Source organism: Marmota monax, unplaced genomic scaffold, assembly GCF_021218885.2.
Source record: "Marmota monax isolate L192 unplaced genomic scaffold, Marmota_monax_Labrador192_F-V1.1 WCK01_AAM20220418_F8-fsc00042, whole genome shotgun sequence".
NCBI lineage: Eukaryota > Metazoa > Chordata > Mammalia > Rodentia > Sciuridae > Marmota > Marmota monax.
Window position 1 is genome coordinate 7,722,927 of NW_026693008.1, and position 20,647 is coordinate 7,743,573.

Below are 20,647 nucleotides of genomic sequence, written 5' to 3' on the forward strand. Positions count from 1 at the left end.
AGGTAGCAGCTCAGAAAAGGCTCTGCTTTAGTCAGATAACGGATGCTCAGATGACATTGATTTCTGTATCTGCTGTTTGTTCTCAGCTTTCCAATGTAAAGCAGTCTCTACACCATTCTGGTGGTTTGTTGGTCCCTTCATAATTAAGGTTAATATTTCTAACGAGTTATTTTACATTTTAAAATATTAAGTCCTTGAAATCCAGTGTGTGTTTTACAGTTGCAAGCCATCTCAGCCCGCACTAACCCCAGTTCAGGTGCTCAGAAGCTCCTTGTGGCTGAAGGTGACCATGACTGTCATCCCAGGCAATAGAATTAAACATTGAAGAATAGACTCATGACCTTGGGGTAGGAAAAGATTTCTTAATCAGGTCTTAAATTTCAAAGGAAAATATGGATAAATTAGACCATATTAAAATCAGGAAGAAATGAAAAGACACCACTCAACTCAAGGAAGTAAAGAGGTGTATCACAAAATAGAAGGAGATACTTGCATCACAAGAAAGACTCACATCCAGAATACAGAAGAAACCCAAAAGGATAAACAGCCAGGTAACTTAAGAGTCACTTCATGAAAGTATATATTCAAATGGCCAGTGAGCAGATGACAGTGTGCACAGATTCATTAGACGTCACAGAAATGCAAATCAAAAATATACTGGAATTCCACTACATGCCTTCACAATGGCTAGGATATAAAATACCAATTTTGATGAGGACATAGACTAACTAACAACTGCTAGTACAATTGATGTGACTACTTTGGGAAACTGTTTAGGTGGCATCTATACAAGCTAAGCAGACCATATCCTTTTCTCCAACCACTACTCTCCTAGATGCATAACCCATAGATGGCTTCCAAAGTCATGTAAAAACTGTAAGGACCCACCTAAGACCCAGAATTGGAATTACGATTAGTTGATGTTGTTTTTTTGAGTTTTGATTTTTTTTTTTTTTTTGCTTTGTTTGATACCAGCGATTGAACCCAGGGACTCTTAACCACTGAGCCACATCCCCAGCCCTTTTTATTTTACATTTTGAGACAGGGTCTTGTTAAATTGCTGAGATTGGCCTCAAACTTGCAATCCTCCTGCCTAAACCTCCCAAGTCACTGGGATTACAGGTGTGCACCACCATGCCCGGTAATATTAAGATATTTTAAAGTAGGGCCGGGTGCAGTGGCACAAAATATAATCCCAGCAGCTCAGGAGGCTGAGGCAGGAGGATCACAAGTTTAAAGCCAGACTCAGCAACAGGGAGACCCTAAGCAACTCAGTAAGACCCTGTCTCTAAATAAAATAGGGCTAGGGGTGTGGCTCAGTGGTCAAGTGCCCCTGAGTTCAATGCCTGGTACCAAAAAAAAAAAAAAAGATATTTTAAAGTGAAAGCATTTGACCTACAGGAAACACAAAAAGAAATCTCATCCACACTTCCTTACCTGGCCAAAGAAGAACCTCCTAAAATATCATTGTTATTAATCTCCCCTTTGAGGGGAGATAACACAGCCTCCATAGCCCCATTCTAGAAGCGATCCATTTTCTTTTCGGTAGTAGAAGGGATGAGTGGCTTGTGTTCTATTTACTCAATGGAATACTACATGCACTCCAACACACGGATGATTTTCACAACTATAATATTCCAGAAAGAAGCTAGACGTCTGAGGAATATGTACTATAGGATTCCATTCCAATAAATTCAATCACAGGCAAATGGATGTGGGGAGAGGAGAGCGTGACCATTAGGAGGAAGGAAAGTATCTGTCCTCTGACCCAGGTGGTGATTACTGTTCACCTTGGGGACATTCACTGAGTTATATATTTGTGCAGTTTTCTACGTGTTTGTTACACTTCAGTCAAAGAGTTTATTAGTGGTAATCATCAGTGAGATTCTTAGTCTGCCGGTTTGCTCTTTCTGATATTGCAAGATTTCTTTGTCTTTCTACCATTCTTACAATTCTTCCTGTAAGCTTTCCGTAGAATGAGGACCATATTTAAGTTGAATAGCAGCTGGAGTAATTCTGTGAATAATAACAATGATGATGGTAGCTTACTGACTAGGGAGAGTTACTGCCCTCCCTTGGCAAGCCCAATTTTGCTTACCAGACTGGTCCAACCCCTGTAATCTCAGTGGCTTAGTAGGCTGAGGCAGGAGGATAACGAGTTCAAAGCCAGCCTCAGCAAAATCGTGGTGCTGAGCAACTCAGTGAGACCCTGTCTCTAAATAAAATATAAAAAAAGGGCTGGGGATGTGGCTCAGTGGTGGAGTGCCTCGACGTCAATCCTCTGTACCAAAAAAAATAATGGTTTAACCAACAAAAGAGTTCTGATTATTTCCTCCCAGAGTTTTAGAAATAGGATTTTACCGTCTATGTGTTTAAAGTCCGTTTATCACCCACATCAGTGTTCTATCACAATATTTTTCATTAACTGAAAAGTTACAATTAACATACCCTGCAACTGCTGGGAAATAAATCTAGTCAACTAAATATCCTGTCAACTTTCCCCCAGTTCTTTATTTTCTTGTGTAGCCAGCCAACACTGGGAAGAAATTAAATTGTCATTCACCTCACAGAGCCTACTTTTTAGCATATCATTTGTTTTATTTGACTACTGAACATAAAAGTATAACCAAACTTTGAAAAGAAAATGGAAATCAGTACATAAATATGGTATCTTATTATTCTGACACACTTAATGATGAAAATGATACCCTGTAGTTATTCTTTACAAAAGCCCAGAAAGCTAAATTAAAGCATTAAATTAAACTCCACCTACTCTTTCTGCAACATTAAGTTCCATCATTTCACAGAAAGGTCTAGATGATTTTATTTTGTATTCTAATTTTAAGGCAATTATCCTCTAGTTAAAGTTCAAAAAGGCGGCAAAGTTTTCTGCTCTTGATTTGCTAATGACTTAAAAGTTACAAAGTCCTTAACTCCAGTCATCTTCAAAAAAGTGTTACATAAAGCTGCTTGGGAACAAGTCTTTTTCTTTCTGTAATTTCAAATGACAATAACTACTAGCACTATTACACGTGGTAAATTTTACTGGGACCTGTGTGGCCGGGAGTGGGGTTTTTTTTGTGTGTGTGTGTGTGGTTTTTTGTGGGTTTTTTGTGGGGAGTGGGGCAGTGTCTTGGAGCTTCCTGACGTCACCGCTCATCTCTGCTCTTTGGATGAAAATTATTTTTCCTACATGAACTATCAAGGGGAAGAATTGAAATGGCCATGCTTATAGGGTTCAACGTTAAGAAATTGAATATGAAAAAGCTTTCACTTTATCCTGGCCTGACTTTGAATATTTAGGGGAAATTCTCAATTTGTAGCTGTAGCTAATGGCACGACAATGTCACACTTCTCTGTTTAACATTCAGCTTTGTTAATCAAGAAAACCAATGATTGGCTCTTTGCATGTTGATTAAATTGATTGCAGCTGTAGGCCTTGATAGCACTTTTTTTCCAAGAGTCTCTAATTAATCAGACAATGCTTGATTAGTCCTTTCTGTTTTGAGGAGATAAACTGACTTCCTTGAGAATTTTCACCCTAAAATGATTCTCCTCCAGTGAAAGGTAGAGGGTGAGTGAGTCACTGCCTGGTTTTCGGTGAGGCTGAGACCTTTTGTCCTCCAGCAGCTAGAAAAAATAAGGAAAAAAGAAAGATCCTTTGAAAAGCAAATTAAAACATAATATTAAGCTTCTTTTCACATACTCACAAGAATACATCTCTGAGATGAAAAAAGTCTGTGCTCCCTCCCTCTGAGCAAGCCTGGCTTTCCCCTCCATTGTAAGGCAGATTTCAACTTTCCCATGGTAACCATTCTTTGTCAAGTTATATTGTTTCTCCCCCCATCCCACCCCACCCCCTCCCCGGGCAGGGGAACTGGGGATTGAATGCAGGGGTGCTCTACCACTGAGCAACATTCCTAGCTTTTTTTAGTTTTTATTTTGAGAGCAGATCTTGCTAAATGGCTGAGGCTGGCCTTGAACCTTGACTCAGCCTCCCAAGTCATTGGGATTACAGGTGTGCACCCCTGCACACAGTTTAAGTTGTGTCATTCACTTGTCAGACTTGGCACCATAGAGTTCAGCTGGGGAACCAGATTCATGAACACGTCCCAGTGGTTCTGGAGGCTGAGGCAGGAGGATTGCAAGTTCAAAGCCAGCCTCAGCAAAAGCAAGGCACTAAGCAATTAAGTGAGACCCTGTCTCTAAATAAATACAAAACAGGGCTGGGGATGGGGCTCAGTGGTCATGTACTCCCAAGTTCAATCCCCAGTACCACCTCCCCACCACAAAAAAAAGAAGAAAACTATTTTTCAGTCTTATCTATAGCATTAGATAAAGCCGTTTTCATTTATGTAAATAAAATCTTGACAATTTCCAGGAACATTACCAAAATTCTCAAAGATCCAGAATGTTCTGCTGTCATTGTTGGAGTTATATTTCCAGTGGGAGGGGGGCTGCTAGGAACAGCTTATATGAGCAAATTGGCATGAAGAAAAGAACCTGTTTTCTTCTTTCCTCCTCACTGTAAGAGGAATCAATCTAGCATCTATGTCCAGTAACCATTTATTACCCAAAATACTTGTTGCAGGTATTTTGAAGATGTGTTTCAGAAGTCTTATTGCAGATCTCATTATTGGAATCTCCTGAAGAGAAAGACTCCACTCTTTAAAGAAAAAGAGAGTTTCTAAGGCTGGGAGTGTAGCTCAGTGGTAGGGCACTTTCCTAGTCAAAAAAAAAAAAAAGAATTGTCAGGGCAGAAAAAAAAATTTAGTGCAAAAACAAAATTCACCCAGGTTTCTTAGACACTCATCAGAATCTTTCTTTAGCAAATATATGTTATATACATATTTTTCTATATAAAAAGGATATGATTATATTGTTCTTCAATTCACTTTAAATTTTTACCAAATAGATCTTGGATCTTTCTGAATTTATACCTATCAACTGACTTACATTTTCCATCAGCTGCTGGAAGTTATTCCATTGTTTGGACATACCATGGTTTATTTATCCAGTTCTCTGAGATTGACATTTAGGTAATCTCCAGTTTTTTCGGTTACTGTAAATAGTGTTGTGATAAATATCCTTGTTCACATATTTGCCTAAGGTTGGGCTAGGAAGTGTGCATAATGAACTTCTAGCAGTAGAATTGCTGCTCAAAGGTCATTTTGATGGATATTATTGAATTGTTCACTGGTTTATACTTCTGCCCACAGTGTATGTAGCAGATCCTCTCCCTACCTTTCCCTCACCAAGTTTTATCAGTCTTTAGAACGTCTGCTAAGCTGCTAAGTCTCAGTGGTGTATAGTTACTTTAATTTACGTTTCTGTAGTTACATACAAGGTCAAGCTTTTTTGTGGTGGGAGGGAGAAATTTCTATTTCTTCTGACGATGCCAATTCATATCTGAGCCTAATTTTGGGGTACCAGGCCTTATATTTATTTATCCTTACACATCCAACTCAGTATGGTACACAGAGATACTGAGTAACCATTTAAATTCAACGTAATACATGGGACACACACAAATAATTTAAAATGTTTATTATTAGAGTATAAAATCCTTGAGGCATCACTAGAATGCTTCCCTTTCAAAGAATAATATAAATGAGATGTCTTCTCAGGAGATTTCTGTACATTATGTAGGGAAGGAAAGACTCCTCTACTCTCCTAGGTTCTGGGACTGGAGCCTCTGAATCAAATTGACTAAAAACAGATTAGCAGGAGAAAAGAACTGAAGGTCCAAAAAAGGGCTAGATCCTCAAGCTTATATACCTTCTTAACAAAGACAGATAAACAGTGGAGTTACGATAAGGCAGAGGGAAATGGGGCTTAGGTTGGAGGCAGCAAATTGTGGGATAGTGATTAGCAAATGTTAGTAAGGTTTGTTTACACAGATTCGTTTAAGTGTCAAATCCCCATCTTAGGTGATAAGAATATTCTCTTCTCAATACAAAGAAAGCATCTTTGTCAGGAGAAATACATGCCCTGCTTCTAGGAAGGAAGTGGGAGGTTAGACAGCCCTTCCTGAGTCTACTGTACCTCATTTGCCTTCAGCTCAAAGTGATCAGTATGCTAAAGTGATGTATTTGGAGGTGGCATATTCTGTTCCCCTTGAATTACAACCTTATTTTGACACAATGGGAAACAGATATTGTCAAGGGGAAGGTTCTGTGTTTCTTGTATATATTTCCATACACCTATGTACTAAATTTCCAGAATAACACCACCATGCCTTGCCTATAACACAGCAACAAGCTCCTAACTAATCTTCAGGGCCCCTCTATTCCCCACCAATCCATTCTGCACCCACTTGCCACTGTGATCTTTGTAAAATGCAAGTCCACTATTGGTCTAGCTGAAAATCTTTCGATAGATCCCCAGGGCCTTCAGCACTCCTTAGTTTTCCATCCAAGCATCCTGCTTTCTTCAGCAACTGACTACAGTCTCATCATTTTGTGCTACGAGGAGTACCCCAAGCTCCCTCACAACTTCTACTATGGTGCATGCTGTTCTTTCTAGAATACTCTTCCATCTGTTCTCTTGTTGCCTCATTCTCATCCTTCAGTAATAACCCTTTTGTGACTTGCCTTCCCAAACTGTTCTCCCCATTGTACAAGGTTCCCTGGGCTCACCTCTAACCCATGCTTCACTCTCTATCCTTTCTAGTAAACTGGGACCGTGTCTTGCTCCTTTGTACCCAGCATAAAATTTGCAACACTGCGGGAGTTCAATAAACATTTATTCAGCGTGAAATCATAAAATAGTGAAGCTGATAACAGAATAGAGAGAGAAGAAGTACACAGACTTCTTTGTTGTCAACTAGCTAGGCTGTGACTAGTTATATGTCACATTTGAACTTGACACCTGATGCCTGGATTTGTACCTCCAGGATTGAACACTCTGTCATAGCTACTGAGGCAACGTCTAGAAAATGGTCCTAAAGTGCCACGACATTAATATTTTCTTAACCTGAGGGAAAATACTGCCAAGCCAGGAAGACATTCAGTTCTAGAGAGAATGTACAAACTATATTTAAATGAGTATAAAGAAGTTAATGCTTTTGAGATTTCTTGGAGCACTGAGCACTTGGCAGGAGAGGGATCATCTCCATTTTATGGATTTCCTGACAAAAGATACGAGCAAATGAAGAAAGAAAAATTATTTCCCATCTGTATGCGTGCTTGCTACATGTCTCCAAATAAGCCTGGATTGAGGTGAGAGGAAAATACAGTATTTGTTTATGCTTTGCTTTTTCTTTTGCTTTTGAAAGAGATGAGATCCTACTCCAGATGTTTCTGTAATGTAATCATCCCCTGGGGAGCACTTTGGGGAGTGGGAGGAGGAGAAATGTCTGGCAAACACAATGCTCACCTCATCCTCAGCTAGTTTGCCTTTTCAAGGTTCTGTGATTCCTCCCATCCCTCTCTTCTCACCTGAACCCTACAAGGTCTCCCTCAGAGAACTCCTGGGTTTTCAGTGGTTTTGCTCCCATTTGAATGCCTTAGCCTTAGCCTTAGCCTTCCTATGAACAGCCATCTATTTGTTCATTCATTCATTCATTCATTGAGAATCTAGTGTTTGTGAAGAAGATTGACAGGACGGCCTTCCCTACGGAGCCTAGAGTCGCAGAGGATGGGGGGAGATGTGACTCAGTCCCTCAGCCGGGAGGAGGATTACACAGTGAGATGTCCTTTTGGAAGTCACCAGGGAATCTGTCCAGACATCTTCTCCCCGCCCCTTTGGATCCACCCTCCTCCTTCTCCATCCTTCTCCCAGAGAGGCTGATGGACATGAATATGTCATCCCTTGCCCTTGGACTCCTGATGGGGCTCAGTCATTGGAAACGAGAGGGCAGAGATGCCCAGGACACCCTTCCCCAGCTCCCCCACCCCTGTGGGACCAGCTCAGGCTCACTGAAAATGCAGGACTGCGGCCACAGCTCCCTCCCAGGAGGCCCCCTCTCCATGCCTTTTGCTGTCTGGGTTTGGGTCCCTTCCTTATTCCTTAAGGTAAGGCTTAGGAGTGACATCAGTCCTGGAGTTATGCGCTGTCCCTTTTGGTTCCCCTATACCTGCCCTCATGTCTGTAAGGAGTCCTGTCTTAAATTTGCCTCAAATCATCCTGATTTGAATATGCCAGGCTTTTCCTGATGTCAAGTGACAGAGAACTTGTGGTAGATTCAGGACACGAGGAAGACGCCTTTGAAGTGGAATTTGAGCTGAAAGCTGAAGACCAAAGGACAGAGGAAACTAGACCCCTGTGAGAAGGGGGCCAAGGTTGTGTCTCTCTCTGAAGCTTGAGGGCTGAATGTTAGTGACAGAGAAAGGGGCAGAAACCCAGTGGGCAGAGATGGAGGAACCGGCTGTGCAAGGCTTTAAGTCAGTGTAGTGATCTAGGATTTGACCCTAAAATTGTAAGTGAATTTTGAAAAGCTCACTCTGGATTGGATTAAGGGAGTCCAGAATGGGGAGAAACCAAGGAAGAGATCCTGGAAGAATAGACAAAGATGGTGGGTTTGGAGATAATGCCAGCATATTCAAGAGCTCAGGCTAAGGCTTAGTAATGGATAACTAAGTATTTCTAGCACATCTTCACATAGACAAACTCCCAAGACCTCAGAGTCCTTGTGCTACACTGAACCCCTGCGTCATCCACATTGTCCCAGCTTCCCTGATCATTCAGTGGGGTCTATACTGTTTTATGACCCAGAGTCCAGATTTCAAGGTACCCCATTCTGTCTTCAAACTGGCTTCCTTCATGTGACAGGAAGTGTGATCAGGAGCGACTCCTGAGTTTCATTTCTTTTGGCCTTCATCTTCATTGTAGGACTGTCTTCTTTTCAGATCTAGTTTGAGAAAGTCCTGGGAAGGGTAATGATTGGCCAAGGTTAGGTGGGGTGTCCGCCTCTGGACTAATGAACTGATGGGCAGGAATTTTCCTAAGAATCTTGAGAATTTTCTACTTCGTAGTTCCTTCTTAAGGTCAGGGGTCATTGCACCCAGCCCGTGGGCAGATCTCGCCCAGTGCCTGTTTTGGTGAATGAAGTTTCATAGGAACCCAGCCATGTCCATTCATAAATTTGTTTATGGCTACTTTCTCACTACTACAGTGAAGTTGAATAATTGCAACAGAACTTGTTGCTCATGAGGCCTAATACACACACTTACAGATGTCTGATGCTTTGTAGAAAAACTTGACAGGTCATGGATCACACTACTTGACACATATGATGTTCCAGGGTGCACAAGTTCTTCCTCTGGGATTCAGAAGTCCATGGGTTGGCTTCAGACACTCCCTGACCTCCTGAAATTGGAAGTAAATGAGCATTTTCTTAGGGAAAAGTTTTCACCAGTTTTTTAAAAGATTCTATTTGGGGCACCGTGGCACACACCTGTAATCCCAGCTGCTGGGGAGGCTGAAACAGGAGTTCAAAGCCAGTCTCAGCAACCTAGTGAGGCCCTTAGCAACTCAGCAAAACCTTGTTTCTAAATAAAATATAAAAAGGGTTGAGGATGTGGCTCAGTGGTTAAGCGTCCCTGGGTTCAACCCCTGGCACACACACACACACACACACACACACACAAAGATTCTGTGACTTTTCCCCACAAGTGAGTTTTTTGTTGTTTTTCTCTATTTGTTTGTTTGTTTGTTTTGAGATAGGGTCTCACTAAGTTGCCAAGGCTGGTCTTGAACTTGCAGTTCTGCCTTAGGCTGCAGAGTAGCTGGGATCACAAACACGCGCCACCTTGCCTGGATGAAGCGAGTATCATTGAGTGTTGGATAAACATTACTGCAAATTGCTAAATTTCTAACAAAAGATCCTCTGTGAAAAGTACTTCACTGGGCCAGTTCGTCTGACCAACAGCTTTATGAGAACAGGTGGCGCAAGACTGTAAATGAGAGCGATATAACAGTTATTGTCATGTTTTACATGTCTGAAATAAGCACTTCCCCAAATAAACATTTAAATGTACACAAGATCATAGGTAGCTGCCTCGCAAGGGAAGTCCATCAGGGCAGACGGTGGCCAGCGAATACAGCCCATGGCCTATTGTTATTGTTATTTTCTGTTGGCTCAAGTGCTTCTTCCATCAGACCATGACTCTTTGAGGACAGGAACCAAAAATAATTGCTCTCACAATTCCCAGGGCCTGGCACACAGGAGTTCAGCAAATGGTAACCATATATATAAGAAGGGATGGTTGAGCTACTTGTTGTGGTGGAGTGTTTTGTATCCATGCCTACGTGTGTGTTTATAGGGAACACGTTAATAAAAGAAATGCATGTAAAAATGGTCTTGTAAACAAAATCTTATTTAGACGAAGGCACTAGAGCCAGAATCTCTTTTAGCTGAGGATGCTCTCTTCCCTCTTTAAAATATCCCATCCAGCTCACTCAGGTCATGTTCACTGTCTGCATGCAAATTGAATGGAAATCATGTGGTATTCCTTTTGGGCTAAGATGTTAATATTAGATCAAGTCTGGCTGTTGTGAAAATTCACAAGATGGTTTTAATTCTTCATCTGCACTGGGTTTCTGTATGTGGTATTTAAAACAAATCCATTGACTTGATTCTCAAAGGACACCCCTCTTCTGGTGACAGTCCTCAGGCTGCACAGGTGTGCCTAGGAGCTGTCTCTCCAGTCTGAAGACAGGTCTGCCTGGGTTCTCAAGAGCTAGGAGGAAGTGGAAGCTCTGGCGCATGTTCAGAGGGCAGGCCTGACTGAAAAGAATGTTTATCCATCAAAGGAGCAAAGGCCGGTTAGTGACAGGATGGAGTCAGTCCAAGGCATGAAGGGATTATGGTCACAGTTGAGGAATTCAGAGTATCAGTTCCAAAGGGCGAGGCCCCTCCAAAAATGGCAGAACGCAGAGCAAGAACATGTTCTGGAAGGAACACAGGTAGCTGGGGAACAAAAGCTAAGGAAGTGGTTCTGAACTAAAACTAGGGCAGGCACATACATTGTGATTAAACCTAAGCTGGAACTCCCCAGTCATTGGAAAGGAATGGAGGTTCAGTGGAGCTGATCGAGGGTCAGGACCATGGGTTAGCATTAAACAATACATGAGGAAGTATAAAGTCATAAGATGCAGGTGCTAGACCATGAACTGCTTATTAACAAGCCACCACAAATGGATGCTTTTGAAAAAAATGCAATTGCTAAGCATATGGAAAGTAATATCAAAAATTGCCACCAGGGTGGGAAAATGGTATAAGCTGGAATTGACCTTAAAGATAAAACTTCCAAGCATACAAATATAGATATGCTCAAGGTTATTCCATGCAGTGTTAATGACAGTAATTGAAAAGTCTTGAAAACATGCCCAAACATAAGAGAGTGGTGAAATATATGATGGTACATCCATTTGCTGGAATATTAGGCAGCTGTAAAAAAGAATAAAGATGCTTTCTGTGCAATGGTATGAAGTTATTTCCAGCACAACAAGCTGTAAGCTGAAACAACAAAAGTCTAAAGAGAATCACTGTGGTATGCTATCTGTTGTAAAAGAAAAGTGGGAACTTTTAAAATAGGCATCATATCTGCTTCTTTATTGCAAAATAAAACAGAAGGGCACTACCAGGAGTAATGAAGAGCAGACCTACAGAGGGACAGGTGGGATAGGTAGAAGTGATGAGGGGGTGGGAATCAGCAAGGAGTTCTGGGAGGATCGAACTCTCATCTGAACACACCTTCCTGGGTCATTTTGCCTCCTGAATTGTTCATGTTTTACATGCTCAATAGCAATTTTTAAATAATAGAAATCAGTAAGAATGGAGGAAAAAAACCTAAAGTGTAATACAAACAGAAGCAGATAGCTGTGTTTCAAATGGATATAAGCATACTGAGGAAAGGGGGGAAAGAGAAGCTACCCCAGTAAATTTTGAAAATAGTATTTTGACTAAAGAAAAAAAAAACTGTAAACAAATAGAGAAGTCGAAAGGGAAGGTTTGAAGTGGGATTCGGTTTGTTTGCTTTATTTTTTATTATTGTTTTGCTGCTTAGCAATCCTGAAATGACTCCTGAGTGTGTTCTATAATGCAGAAAATAAGTAAATGCATTGATGGGAGCCAAGCTCCTCGCTGTCAGAAAGGAGTTAAAAATATGGAGAACAGAAGGATGAATGTGAATGAAGAATATGGGGAAAGGAGAGAGAATGAGTGTGTGTGTTGGATCAGTATTGGAGGGCTCAAGATGAGCACGTGGTCATAGAGAGGGGGCCACTGAGCTTGTTCTGCAGAAGATTAGATAAAAAGTACTTAACCCTCTTGCAGTAGCACCAAAGCAGCCACTAGACACTACAGAAGCAAACAGTCCCAGCAGTGTTCCTGTAAAACATGGTCTGGACACACTAAAATACAAATTTTATAGAATGTGTCCTAAAAATTGCATTTTTTTATCATTTAAAAATGGAAAAGCCATTCTTAGTTTCCAGACTATACAAAAACAGGCAGCAGACCAGTCTTGGCCGATGGACTGCAGTTTCTGACCCGTTGATTGATAGCAAACATGATAAATTGTGTAAGGTGGGGAATCTGGATAAAGAGGCTATACAAGAGTTCTTTATAGTCCTCTTGCGACTTTGCTATAAATCTGACATTATTTTTTAAATCACAAAAAGAACCCTATACCACCCACAACAACTGCTGAGAAGGAAATCATTTGCTTAAGGAGCAAACACCTTCCTTTATATAATATGAGCACCTCTCCCCCACTCTGTGGACCACGAGGAGGAGCTCCCTCTATTGCTGTGGAGGGTTCCTGTCTGTAGCTGGGGCTGTGACCAGATGACAGCATTATTTTCCCCTGTTCATCCCTGTTCTCTGTCACTCTTGGTGAGTGATGAGGTCACTGGGCTGGTAATTTATATATGACCTTGTGATTTTCTATAATCAAGAATTTTTTGGTCTGCTATAATTAAAATGAACTAAATAAAAGGTGCTTATCAGAAACTGACCCATTAGCTTGAAGTCTGTGACAAATCCATTCTGACTTCCTTAATGCATCATTAGAAATCAGTTACATAGCATGGTCACCTCACTCATTCCACCAGCCATAATCTAGCGACAGCTATGAACAGTGACTAGAAATCTCGTAAAATACTATGAGTAGGAGCTGAGTGAATTTTATATTAGAAATACCTTTTATTCTAGAAGTGTGAGTGTCCACTTTGTATCCCCGTGACCATTATTCCCCCAACAAGAACAACTTACAGGAGAAGAGGGTTATTTTGACCCACAGTTTCTAGCTCTTTGTCTCAGGTGAGCAAGAGCATCATGGCAGAAGGACCTGGCAGAGGAAAGCTCTCAGCCAGGAAGCTGAGAGAGAGCTTGGGTGCCAGAAGCCAGGGATAATATAATCCCCCAGGATGACACTAATCCCCCAGTGTGTGCGTTGGGACACCCCCAGGGACTTACCGCCTCCAGCCATGCCCTACTTCCTACAGTTACCACTGTGGAGCAATCTCCTGATTAGGTCACGACTCTCGTAACCCAATCATTTCACCTCTGAACATCGGTGCACTGTCTCACACATGAGCTTTCCAGGGACACCTCACACCCAAACCATAAGAACCTGTAAGGAAACCTCGTGTTGTATAAGCTGGTGATCATTCCACTTATCCTTTACTGGTTTAATTTCAACAAAACCAAATTCCCACCTTGGCTTACCATTGCAGGTAACCACACCCTGCTCTTCATCGAGAACAGAGATGGTGGTGGCCTCGCTGAAATTCTGATGCAAATTGATGGCAAATGTTTTCCATCCATTTGTTTCCATTTAATTCTAAAGCAAATTCTGAAGTACTATTATTGTCTCCTTTACACAGATGAGGCTTAGCAATATCAAGTGACTCCACCCAGTTTTCACTTGATTGGAACTGGCCTTGGGAGTCAGTGCTCTTAGCTGTTGGTTAGGACAATAAGAAATACAGAAATTCAGAAAGGAGTCCCTGAGTCATGCAGACGTGCTTCTGTTGAGAAGGAAAGGGTAAACAGTGCACAGAGCTGGTCCCAAGGCCAGAGCTAGAATTCACAGTGGAAAGGCCTTCACATCCGCTGACTCGCTGACCTGCTCACTCACCTACAGAGCTCAGGAGCAAGTGGGGAAGTGAGGAGGCTTAAAGTCCAAGCACACACGACTCACGCCTTCTGGATGTCACCACCTTCAGTTGTGCCCACCCAGGTGTCTACTAGAGGGAACAGGAGACTGGGAAGGAAGGAGGAAGGCTAGAGCCTGGGAAATGAAGTCGGAAGTTTGAGCAAAGGGACTGGGGATGCTGGAGGGCCTGCAGGAGTGGTTTTGTCCCATTCATAAGGAGAGACTGAAAAGCAGCCACTCAGGCTGACTGCCCTGTCCCCTTCTGTTGCCACCTGCTGCTCTAAAGCCCTGAGTGGATGCATACTAATCCCTAGGTCCTGGTGGCTCCATGACCACTCCAAGATAAGCTTCTGTTTTGAATGACATGGAGACAGTTGTCACTATAATGCATGGCATGTGATTCTATCAGGCTTTCTTACGCTGCTGCATTTCTTCCTTTTTTTATTTATTTATTTATTTTTTTTTTGGTACCAGGGATTGAACCCAGGGGTGCCTAACCCTTGAGCCACATCCCCTGCACTTTTTATATTTTATTTAGAGACAGAGTCTCACTGAGTTGCTTAGGACCTTGCTAAGTTGCTGATGCTGGCTCTGAACTCGTGATCCTCCTGCCTCAGCCTCCTGAGACACTGGTATTACAATGCACCACCACACCCAGTACCCTGTTGCATTTCTTCCAAATTTTTAAAATAAATTTTTTTGGGAGGGGTACTGGAGATTAAACCCAGGGGCACTTAACCACTGAGCCACATCTGCAGCCCTTTTTTTTATATATATTTTAAGACACAGTCTCACTAAGCTGCTTAGGGTCTCCCTAAGTCACTGAGGCTGCACTTGGCTTACCATTGCAGGTAAAACCACACCCTGCTCTTCATTGAGAATAGAGATGGTGGTGGCCTCGCTGAAATTCTGATGCAAATCGATGGCAAATGTTTTTCATCCATTTTTTTTTTTTTTTGGATCCTCCTGCCTCAACCTCCCAGCCACTGAAATTACAGGCATATGCTACCAGTAATTTTCTAATGTGAGGGGGACAAAAAGTGCTACAGTTTAATAGCAATAATAATAAACTTTTGAGAGGACTAGTCACCATTTAATTCAATTATTTATATAACAGTTGATCAGTAAGGTAACTGACTCCATATTAACCAATATACAAAGTTGAATATTAATATCTAGACATCTTGTCTTTTGGATATAAGAAGGATGGGGGGAAATGTTTCTTTGTGGAAGCCCCAGGGAATTGGAAATCCAGGAGAAAAGTAAAATCCATGTAGAATTTGGTCACCCATGACGCATGGCATGTGATTTTTATCACACGGAATTCTGGACGTGTTTTTCATTCACTTTCCTTTCTTTTTAGGGACTGGTTAAACATGCTGAGCCCACCGATTGTTCCTCCCAGTCAACAGCCGACCGAGCCGCATCCAGACTCCTCTGGAAGCTTCAGTGCTCAAGGTGGGAATATGAAAAACACTATGCATAAAAAAATAAAAATGATGTATTACGAATAGAGAAAGTCTGTCACTTTGAGATGCCACTGTTTTTGTTAAGTGCTGTTTATTATGCTCACACACCGAAAATGAGGTGATGCTGTTCCTAATTTTTTTAGATTATTGGTTATATATATATATATATATAGTTGTAGATGGATACAATATCTTTCTTTATTTATTTTATTTGATGCTGAGACTTGAACCCAGTGCCTCCCACATGCTAGGCAAGCACTCTGCCACTGAGCTCCAGCCCCAGCCCAGATTTTTTAATAGCGGAGAGAGAAATTGTCCCTGTCCTTCTAAAGGTTAATCCTAGGGGAAAATCCAGCTTAGGGCTTAAGAGCATGGTTTGGTATCAAACTGACCATCTGAATCTCACTTCTGCCAATTCTCACTGCGTGATCTTTATGAATGTCAGTCACCACATCTGTGAAATAATCCTAATAATGGTACCACATGGTGCTCTCCTGTGACGCTTCAATGAGTAACTATATGTGAAGCACTTAAAATGGTTCCTACCAAATACTTCCTGGCGTTATTATTACAAAGCACACTCAGAATTCTGATATCACTTAGAAACAGTCACGGGCTGCATCCTGAAGTTTCACTGGACCACATGTGCCATAGAGGTCCCTGTGATTATAATAGAGCTGAAAAATTCCTACTGCCTAGTGTCCTGTCATCGCGGGCCACCACACCATCACAACACAACACGTCGCTTATGTGTTTGTGGTAATGTGACTGTGCTGCCAGTCATATAAAAGCATAGCACACATAAGTATGCACAATAAATAATACTTGATGATAATAAATGACCATGGTATTGGTTTAAGTATTTACATTTTTTACTTGCTTTGGTATTTTAGAATATACTCCTTCTACTTAAAAAGTGGTACTTAAAAAGAATAGTCTGCTGTAAAATAATAGGCCACCGTGCACTATCCGCAGACTCAGACATCCCCGTGTACTGTGTCTCTTGATTGCACCAAGAGGCCACAGGGAGTGATTGACCTAGACCAGCTAGGTCCGCATTAGGCACACACTGTGACATTCTCACAAGGACAAAACCACCCAACCCTGCAATTTCTCAAAACAGGTCCCCATCATTAACACATACTTGTCCATGTTTTCATTAATACAAAGATACAGCCTTTTTACTAAAGCAAAACCTGTCCCCTAGCTAGGCTAGACATCAGTCATATAAAAGCTGGAAGGAAGCAGGAATGAAAATTTGTGCACTGTTCCCTCTGTTGGCAAGAACCACGGAGAGGACGGGCTACTTTCTGGCTAGAACCAGAGAACTTGATGGTCAGGACTGTGGGGGGGGAGGAACCCAAAAGGATCTTTGGTTAAAAAAAAAAAAAAAACAGGGGTTGCAATAGGAGAGGTGGGAGTGATCTCAAGTGACAGATGACCTCAGAGCAGGACTCTGAGACACTTTTCTGGGTTGAATTTTGAAGATGAAAGCACTGTATCTGAAGTTGTCAAAAAATGGAAGTGAAACCAATATAAATTGCTCTGACAAAAGCGCTGGGGTTTTGGGGTTTTTTCTTTTTTTTTTTTTTCAGACTCTTTTTTTTTTCATAACTGCCCCAGGGAGAAAGTTGGAACATTCCATTTTTCTTCAGGTGTGGGGAATTCAGAGTGAGAGCTCATACATCTGAGTTGTACGTTCTTGCCGCCCAAGGGATGGAGATGTCTCTGTGATTTACTATCTGAAATAGATTATGCCCCTCAAATTGGGAATCTTTTTAGAGGTGTACATTTATAGTTACTTCTGACAGAAAAATAGAATCTTGGCTGTCAGGAGGAGACCTTGCTGGGAGGGAACAAATAATATGTTATGTTAAGTGTCCTAAATAAGCCACAGGAACCGAGAGCGTGGTCCTTGAGCAAAGGCACCCAAGATATATGTTAATGATAAGTGGCTGGAAGTCACCATCGCAGAGCTGGGTTCTGACAGCAGGAGCTCTGTTATGCTGAAGGTAAACAGAAGTTCCATTGAGAGCAAATTAACAAATTCAGAGGATCGTAGAATTGAGCTGGCCAGAGTGACCCAGATCTGGCACCCTTTCTGCCCATCACCCTTGGCTCTCATCAGCTGTCCCCTCTCATGTGCTCCAGTGGTTTGTAGTTAATTAATGCCATCACAAGCCCGTGTTCCCTATTTGCTCACCCTCCCCTTTTCTGATATGCTTGCATGGTTTTTAGTTAATTAATACCATCAAAAACCATCTCCCATTTGGTTCATCTTTACGGGGTCATGGCGTGGTTTTGACAGCCTAGCACGGTCAGTACTGAGCAATACACGGAGAGAGAGTCTCCTTCTGTTCCTGTAGAGTGTTTGTCAAAGAAAAATAATGGGCTCAAGTTTCTAGTTCATATCATTAGAAGAGGAAGTGAGGTATGGCTGTGGGCATTCTGGGATTCTTCTTGGGTTTCTATTGCATAGTGTCATTTATTTGACACTTACTGTATACCAGAGGCTGTGCTCAGTTGTTACTTTTAGCCCTCACAACACCACCATGGGGCATATACCCTGTAAATGTGTGTGTTGTAGTTAGGGAAACTGAGACACACAGTTCTTAAACAATTTTCCCAAGGTCACACAACTGCTAAGAGGTAGGGTTTGAGCCCAAACAACCTAGCCCCCAAAGCCTAGCCACTATTATTTTTTTTTACGCTTTGGGTTCTCAGCCAGGTAAATAGATTACCTGCTCAAAAGAACAATAGATAAAGCCAAGAAATGGAAAATTTTTTTTCTATTGAGAATTTCTAATCTCTAAGAAAACCAAATCAATATCTCAAGGGCTTAGTAGCTAGGTTCTTTTTTTTTCCATGTTTTTATTCATTCTTTTTAGATATACATGAAAATAGAGTATATTTTGACATATTTATGCAAACATGGTGTATATCTTATTCTAATTAGGATCCCATTCTTGTGGTTGGACATGATGTGGAGTTTCCCTGGTCGTGTGTTCATATATGAACATGGGAAAGTTCTGTCCCATTCACTCCACTGTCTTTCCTGTTCCCTCCCCCTCCCTTCCTTCATTTCCCTTTGTCTCATCCAGTGAATTTCTATTCTCCCACCCCCCTTGTGAGTCAGCATCCCCATATCAAAGAGAGCATCTGGCCTTTGGTTTTGGGGATTGGCTTATTTCACTTAGCATGAGTGTGTCCAGTTCCATACATTAACCAGCCAATGCCCTCATTTCATTCTTCTTGATGGCTGAGTAAAGAAGCTAGGTTCTTAAAGCCAGAGAGAGAGAGACACCCCTCAGGTGACAGTTTCAGCCCTGGACCTGCCTGCTCTCCCACCCATACCTGTTAGAAGTGGCAGGTAGCCCCCAGTTGACCAGACTGAGGGTGAGGGCAGCCCAGTGAAGCACAAGATGGACCAACCCTGGAAGTGCCTGGCCACAGTCTTAAGTCAGTGGGACTCCCCCCTTCTGTGGCCTCTACTTCCCCTCCTAACACGTCCTCCAGGGCCTCTTTGTCTTTTGCAAATCTTGATTTACTTATGGTCTTTCTTCCTAAGTAGCCTAAAAATGTTCAAGAGCAGAGACCTTGTCATTTTGCTCCTTCCTGGATCCCAAGTCCCTTTGCCATTTCTGGCATATATTAGATTATGTAAATTCTCATTAGAAAAAAGACAAGAAGGGAGAGAGGGAGGGCAGGAAGGTGAGAAATGGTCTTCCAGTGGTCATTTCCTACAACAACCATTAAAAAAATACATTAAAAAGAGGACAATTCATTGAAATTTGACCTTCAGTTTTCTCCCTAATTTTGGTTTTTTGGTATAATTGGGATATTTCTGAATTTCAAACATGAAAGTGTTGAACTTAAACCCATATATTTTAGCAATTAAAAAGTTATAGATCGCCTTAGGCAGTGGCTCTTAAACTTTACTTTTAAGCGGTGAACACTTATTTCAAATGAGAGCTCATGTGGTTTCCCAAAAGGCAGAAGAGGCTAAAAGCAGAGCTGCTCTGGCTTAAAGGGGAGAATTAGGGTCTCAGGATTCTGCCCTGGAGCTCTGATGAACCAGGGGTGTTGGGCCTCCTCAGTTTGCCTGAAGAGGTAAATAACTTGCCCAAGGTCAAATGTCCCATCAGAGCCCCAGCTAGGATAGGGTCCCAGACTCCTCCTCATCCATGTCTTTCTGCTGAACTCTTTTATTGGCTTGTGAGAGTATGATTTGTGCTGGTTCCCAGGGAAGACAAGTGGACCATTCAGACTTGGGGGATAAAGATAACAGCTCACGTGTATTTCATCTTCCCATGTTCTGGGCACTCAAACAGCCTTCCGAGGGTGTTGTTACCCTATCTTCCATCTTCCACATAGTTCCCTGGGACCAAGATCCTTGAGATGACACGCTGGACCACCACACCTCCATCAGAGATGGGAGGCCAACCTGCATTGTGCAACTACTGCCTGCCTTCTAACAGCAGGGAAAGATGGCCCGACACTCTGGAATTCTAGAAAACACACCCAGTCCATGCAAAAAAAAGTGCATGAGTTTACATCTCGACCCCGAGGTTCCTGTCCCTACTTTATTCAGTGAGAGTTTGTGTCACAGCCAATTTCTGCCCAGCCAGAATGTCTCAAGTGTATAAATGCCACCTTCAAGTGGGCCGAGCGACCAGCAGGAACAGCGATGCTCTGTGATCCCTGCCACCCGACTGGATGGGGAACAGTTGGCGCCTCGCAGTTCCTCCTGGGCTATAATATACTTGCTGAATACCAATTACCAGGAGCACCGGTGCCCTCCACACTTACTAAAAATGTGTTTTCTGGAAGCTCATGTGAAATATAAAAATTGGAAGTTAAGATTTCAGAACTTACTCAAGAAAACTACCAAACTGACCTTTTGAAAATGAACCATACTTGGCTCGAAGAATAGTTGTCAATTTGTTTTTGACATTTGTTCCTTTACAGATATGACCCTTCAATTATTCATGCCCACCAGCTCCAAATGCAATAATAATGACCTCTCTCTCCCACCTGCAGACCTCACGGCTCACACAGATTTCGAGTTAAGAA

General features: G+C 42.0%; 1 protein-coding gene and 1 long non-coding RNA gene across 5 annotated transcripts in view; one reads left to right on the forward strand and one right to left on the reverse strand.

Annotated features, from left to right (window-relative positions):
• The window catches only part of Cfap20dc (CFAP20 domain containing), a 231,593-nt gene that overhangs the window by 202,348 nt on the left and 8,598 nt on the right, over positions 1 to 20,647 (forward strand). For all 4 annotated transcript variants that reach the window (XM_046453013.2, XM_046453011.2, XM_046453012.2 and 1 more), the window contains one exon: positions 15,469 to 15,563. In XM_046453013.2, coding sequence (XP_046308969.1) covers positions 15,469 to 15,563 — 95 coding nt within the window. The remainder of the gene's footprint in view (positions 1 to 15,468; positions 15,564 to 20,647) is intronic.
• Positions 1,395 to 9,485, reverse strand: LOC131424474 (uncharacterized). Its single transcript, XR_009227567.1, has 4 exons — positions 9,398 to 9,485; positions 9,174 to 9,309; positions 4,574 to 4,725; positions 1,395 to 3,630 (listed from the first exon to the last, which is right to left on the reverse strand). It is a non-coding gene; the product is annotated as an uncharacterized LOC131424474 (long non-coding RNA).